The following is a 5,746-nucleotide window of genomic DNA, read 5'->3' on the forward strand; positions in this document are numbered from 1 at the left end:
ACACACAGAGCACTTGACATACACACAGAGCACTTGCTGTACAAGCTGAAACAGTGTGGAGACGGAAGATCGAGAATGGACCTATTTTGGTTTCAAAACTAACCACAAAAGGTGAAGGTGTAAACACTGGAGTTGTGCTTTAAAACAGAGCGAGCTTGCGGCTAATGTCTCTCCGCAGTGTTTTAGCTACTTGTAAATCGCTAATCCTCTCCTCCATGGCGACTAATAAAGTGAGTTTCTTACAAGTATCATTATCACTGGAGGATGAGGAATAGCTAAACCAAAGACTAAAAATGGGAGCCATTACCTCCCTGTTTGGCACTCAGCATCAAGGGTTCGTATTGGGGGTTAAATCACCAAAAATGATTCCCGGGCGTGGCCACCGCTGCTGCCCACTGCTCCCCTCACCTCCCAGGGGGTGATTACGGGTGCTGGGTCACATGCAGAGAATAATTTCGCCACACCTTGTGTGTGTGTGTGTGTGTGTGTGTGTGTGTGTGTGTGTGTGTGTGTGTGTGTGTGTGTGTGTGTGTGTGTGTGTGTGTGTGTGTGTGTGTGTGTGTGTGTGTGTGTGTGTGAGACAATCATGGGTACTTTAACTTTTACTTAACATTGAGGATATTCCACCCCCTCCTTAACAGAGACAGAACCTATTTTACTGCTTTCAAGTGCAATATTTTGCTGACAGTGTTTCTTTATTTAACTTGAATATTTCAAGGTTTACGTTCCAATTACAATGTTAAAATATAGGATAAATACAAATGTATTGCATTTGAAAGGGAAATCTCACGGGCTTCACGGTGGGAGAGGGGTTAGTGCATCTGCCTCACAATACGAAGGTCCTGAGTAGTCTTGGGTTCAATCCCGGGCTCGGGATCTTTCTGTGTGGAGTTTGCATGTCCTCCCCGTGACTGCTTGGGTTCCCTCCGGGTACTCCGGCTTCCTCCCACCTCCAAAGACATGCACCTGGGGATAAGTTGATTGGCAACACTAAATTGGCCCTAGTGTGTGGATGTGAGTGTGAATGTTGTCTGTCTATCTGCGTTGGCCCTGCGATGAGGTGGCGACTTGTCCAGGGTGTACCCCGCCTTCCGCCCGATTGTAGCTGAGATAGGCTCCAGCGACCCCAAAAGGGAATAAGCGGTAGAAAATGGATGGATGGATGGAACTCACAATATTATTAAGTTTTATCGTTACTACATCATCCCATTGGGTTGAGTTTTTTCTTGCCCTGGACTCACCATTATGTTAGATCCACTATGGACTGGACACTCACTATTCTGTAAGATCCACTATGGACTGGACTCTCACTATTCTGTTAGATCCACTATGGACTGGACTCTCACTATTATGTTAGATCCACTATGGACTGGACTCTCACTATTATGTTAGATCCACTATGGACTGGACTCTCACTATTATGTTAGATCCACTATGGACTTAACACTCACTATTATGTTAGATCCACTATGGACTGGACTCTCACTATTCTGTTAGATCCACTATGGACTGGACTCACTATTATGTTAGATCCACTATGGACTGGACTCACTATTATGTTAGATCCACTATGGACTGGACTCTCACAATATTATGTTAGATCCACTATGGACTGGACTCTCACAATATTATGTTAGATCCACTATGGACTGGACACTCACTATTCTGTAAGATCCACTATGGACTGGACTCTCACTATTCTGTTAGATCCACTATGGACTGGACTCACACACTATTATGTTAGATCCACTATGGACTGGACTCTCACACTAATATGTTAGATCCACTATGGACTGGACTCTCACACTATTATGTTAGATCCACTATGGACTGGACTCTCACACTATTATGCTAGATCCACTATGGACTGGACTCTCACACTATTATGTTAGATCCACTATGGACTGGACTCTCACACTATTATGTTAGATCCACTATGGACTGGACTCTCACAATATTATGCTAGATCCACTATGGACTGGACTCTCACAATATTATGCTAGATCCACTTGACGTCCATTGCACCGGTCGCCCAGGGGGGGTCCCCACATCTGCGGTCCTCTCCAAGGTTTCTCATTGTCCCATTGGGTTGAGTTTTTCCTTGCCCTGATGTGGGATCTGAGCCGAGGATGTGGTTGTGGCTTGTGCAGCCCTTTGAGACACTCGTGATTTAGGTCTATATAAGTAAACATTGATTGATGGATTGATACTTCAGTGGTTAATCTGTTCTCACAATAACGTTGACAATAATATCGTTTATCGGCAGTCGTTTGCGGGTCAATATATTGTCCAGCAAAATAAATTTTTGGTTGTTTTTTGAAATCCAGTGACCTAAAGATGGCTGCAGGCAAAGCTCAAATCGGAAAGATGGCTCCAGATTTCACGGCCAAAGCGGTGATGCCAGATGGTCAGTTCCAGGACCTCACACTGTCAGACTACAAAGGTAAGGCCTCATTCAGGGATGAGATGAGCTCCAGCTTTGATGTTGGGTCTTTTTGTCACCTCCACAATGCATGAACATGAACACATGAATATTCATGCATGATCTGTCATCACTTTGATGCAGGCAAGTACGTGGTCTTCTTCTTCTACCCACTGGACTTCACCTTCGTGTGCCCCACCGAGATCATCGCCTTCAGCGACGCGGCGGAAGAATTCAGGAAGATCGACTGCGAGGTCATCGCCGCCTCTGTGGACTCCCACTTCTCCCACTTGGCATGGTGCGTGTCACAGTACCTGCATCTGCGGCGTATGCGCGCCTTCATCACCTGTGTTTTGTGCTCCCCAAAGGACCAACACTCCTCGCAAGCAGGGCGGTCTGGGCAGCATGAAGATCCCCATGGTGTCTGACATCCGACACACCATCTCCACGGATTATGGCGTCCTGAAGGAGGACGAAGGGATTGCCTACAGGTGGGTTCATACAGTTAGCTGTAGATACTGAGGAGGCGGAGCTTTTGGTAGCATCAAATTATAGCGGTACTAGTTTAGTATCGCGGTACTAATGTATCAAAAACGGTACTATACCCTGTTTGAAAAGTACCGGTTCAGGGCATGACGGTACGTGGTGACATTGCTGGTTTTAGGAGCATAGGAGCATGTTGGGCAGCGCACACACACAGAGTACTTACAAGCAGACACAGTGTGTAGACAGAAAAGGGAGAATGGACGCATTTTGGTGTAAAAAGTCAAGATAAAGGTGAAGTTATAACACTGAAACACCCTCAGGAAGAGCTGCTTTAACACATGGCTAGCTAGCTAGCAGCTAACGTCCATCCTCAGTGTTTTAGCTACTTCTAAATCCTTGTCTCCATGGCGACAAATAAAGTAAGTTTCTTACTTTATCATTATCACTGGAGGACGAGGAATAGCTAAACGTGCTTCTCTACACACCGTAGGAGGATACAATAGTCACAATGTAAACAAATGCCATGGGTGGATCTACACCTGACATCCACTGTAATGATATCAAGTACAAGAGTGTTTCTAGTCGATACTGCTATGATTACATCGATATTTTTTAGCATTACAAATTATTTATTCCTTTTTTTAAAAATGTACATTATGTTTATAAAGTCAGTAAATATGTCCCTGGACACATGAGGACTTTGAATATGACCAATGTATGATCCTGTAACTACTTGGTATCGGACCGACACCTAAATGTGTGGTATCATCCAAAACTAATGTCAAGTATCAAAGAAGAGAAGAATAAGTGATTATTACATTTTAACAGAAGTGTAGATAGAACATGTTCAAACAGAAAATAAGCAGATATTAACAGTAAATGAAAATGTAGATTAATAATCAATTTTTACAGTTTGTCCCTCATAATGTGTACAAAATAATAGGTGTATAAATGACACAATATGTTACTGCATAGACTAATTAGGAGTCTTTGTTTGTTTACTTACTACTAAAAGACAAGTTGTCTAGTATGTTCACTATTTTATTTAAGGACTAAATGACAATAATAAACATATGTTTCATGTACACTAACATTGTTTGTTCAAATAAAGCCAATAATGATATTTTTTTGTGGTCCTCTTTATTTAGAAAAGTGTCAAAATACATTTTGGTACCGGTACCAAAATATTGGTATCGGGACAACCCAACATCAAAGTACGATAGGTGGAAAACTAGTAGTAGAGGTACAATGTCATCTACTGGATGGAGTTGGAACCACAAGCTCACTTCATAGACAGTCCTATTATAATGTGTTGATGATTCAGGGTAGGGCTGGTTGTGGCTGAAAACTGTATCACCATTAAGGTTGTCCTGATACCAATATTTTGGTACCGGTTCCAAAATGTATTTTGATACTTTTCTAAATAAAGGGGACCACAAAAAATGTCATTAATGTCTTTATTGTAACAAAAAATGTTAGTGTACATGAAACATATGTTTATTATTGTCATTTAGTCCTTAAATAAAATAGTCAACATACTAGACAACTTGTCTTTTAGTAGTAAGTAAACAAAGACTCCTAATTAGTCGTATGCAGTAACATATTGTGTCATTTATACACCTATTATTTTGTACACATTATGAGGGACAAACTGTAAAAATTGGTTATTAATCCACTTGTTCATTTACTGTTAATATCTGCTTATTTTCCTGTTTTAACATGTTCTATCTACATTTCTGTTCAAATGTAATAATCACAAATTCTTCTTTTATTTGATACTTTACATTAGTTTTGGATGAGTTGCAGGATCATATTCAAAGTCCTCATGTGTCCAGGTACGTATTATCAGGGAATAAAACACAAATTCTTTTGGATGACATATATGTTGAGTAAAGAGGCCTACCGAGACAGAATAGTACTTGGCCAAGTTTTACTAAAGCATTAGGAGACCAGCCCTTATAACGCGACACTAGCATCAGCAAGAAGAGGTCTAAAAGTAAGACAAAAGGAGTTAACTCTTATAGTGAGAAGGCAGCCTTACAGAGAGGGATGTACCTGCTGATAAGAAGAGGGACCGTGTCCTTCACGGAACGGAACTGAATCAAACCTCCCTTTTGAGGAGTTACACATCATGTTTGTGCAAGACACTGGATGCTCCAGGACCAAATATGGAAATTAACAGATAATAAGGCAATGAAAGTATACCGCGCCACACCAACATCTCCGGAGTGGAAACGTACCAGTAGCATGATCACACAATACAATGTTATACTGAAGTATATCAAAAATATATGAATTCTCAACAATGGTCATTAAAGTATTGCCCAAGGAACAGGTTTAAAGGTGGTTTACAGTACTCTCGACAAACTTCCGTCACCACAACGCCCTCTGCTGGGCATGGTGGGGTTCTTCACCACATGCCTGTCATCCAAAATCAGGACCAGGAGATGTTAACCTTGGATTCAGGTATATGTAGTAAGGCATGGCTCTTTCCTTGTGCTTCAGGGGTCTGTTCATCATCGACAACAAGGGCATCCTGAGACAGATCACCATCAACGACCTTCCGGTTGGACGTAGTGTGGAGGAGACCTTACGTCTGGTTCAGGCCTTTCAATTCACCGACAAGCACGGAGAAGGTACATCACGTTCTGTAACATACTTATTCATGAATGATAAGGACATTCTCTGCTCATCTTTCTGCTTTTATTATGATATCATATCTGTTCCTAATTTACCCCAAAGTGGTCCAACTAGTTTCAACATTCCATTTTACTAGTAAATAATTAGTTGATCAAAGAAGCTGCACACATGCAATACTGCATTGTTTCATAAACCTGG

The 5,746-nt window shown here is 41.6% G+C and overlaps 1 protein-coding gene across 1 annotated transcript in view; it reads left to right on the forward strand.

The window, feature by feature from the left end:
- Nucleotides 1–2,327: 2,327 nt before the first annotated feature.
- prdx1 (peroxiredoxin 1) overlaps nt 2,328–5,746 on the forward strand; it is a 6,797-nt gene continuing 3,378 nt past the window's right edge. The window contains exons 1-4 of the mRNA XM_061930888.2: nt 2,328–2,443; nt 2,567–2,720; nt 2,791–2,913; nt 5,414–5,544. Of these exons, the coding sequence (XP_061786872.1) occupies nt 2,338–2,443; nt 2,567–2,720; nt 2,791–2,913; nt 5,414–5,544 (514 nt within the window). The 5' untranslated portion in view covers nt 2,328–2,337. The remainder of the gene's footprint in view (nt 2,444–2,566; nt 2,721–2,790; nt 2,914–5,413; nt 5,545–5,746) is intronic.

This window comes from Nerophis lumbriciformis, linkage group LG37 (assembly GCF_033978685.3).
Source record: "Nerophis lumbriciformis linkage group LG37, RoL_Nlum_v2.1, whole genome shotgun sequence".
NCBI lineage: Eukaryota > Metazoa > Chordata > Actinopteri > Syngnathiformes > Syngnathidae > Nerophis > Nerophis lumbriciformis.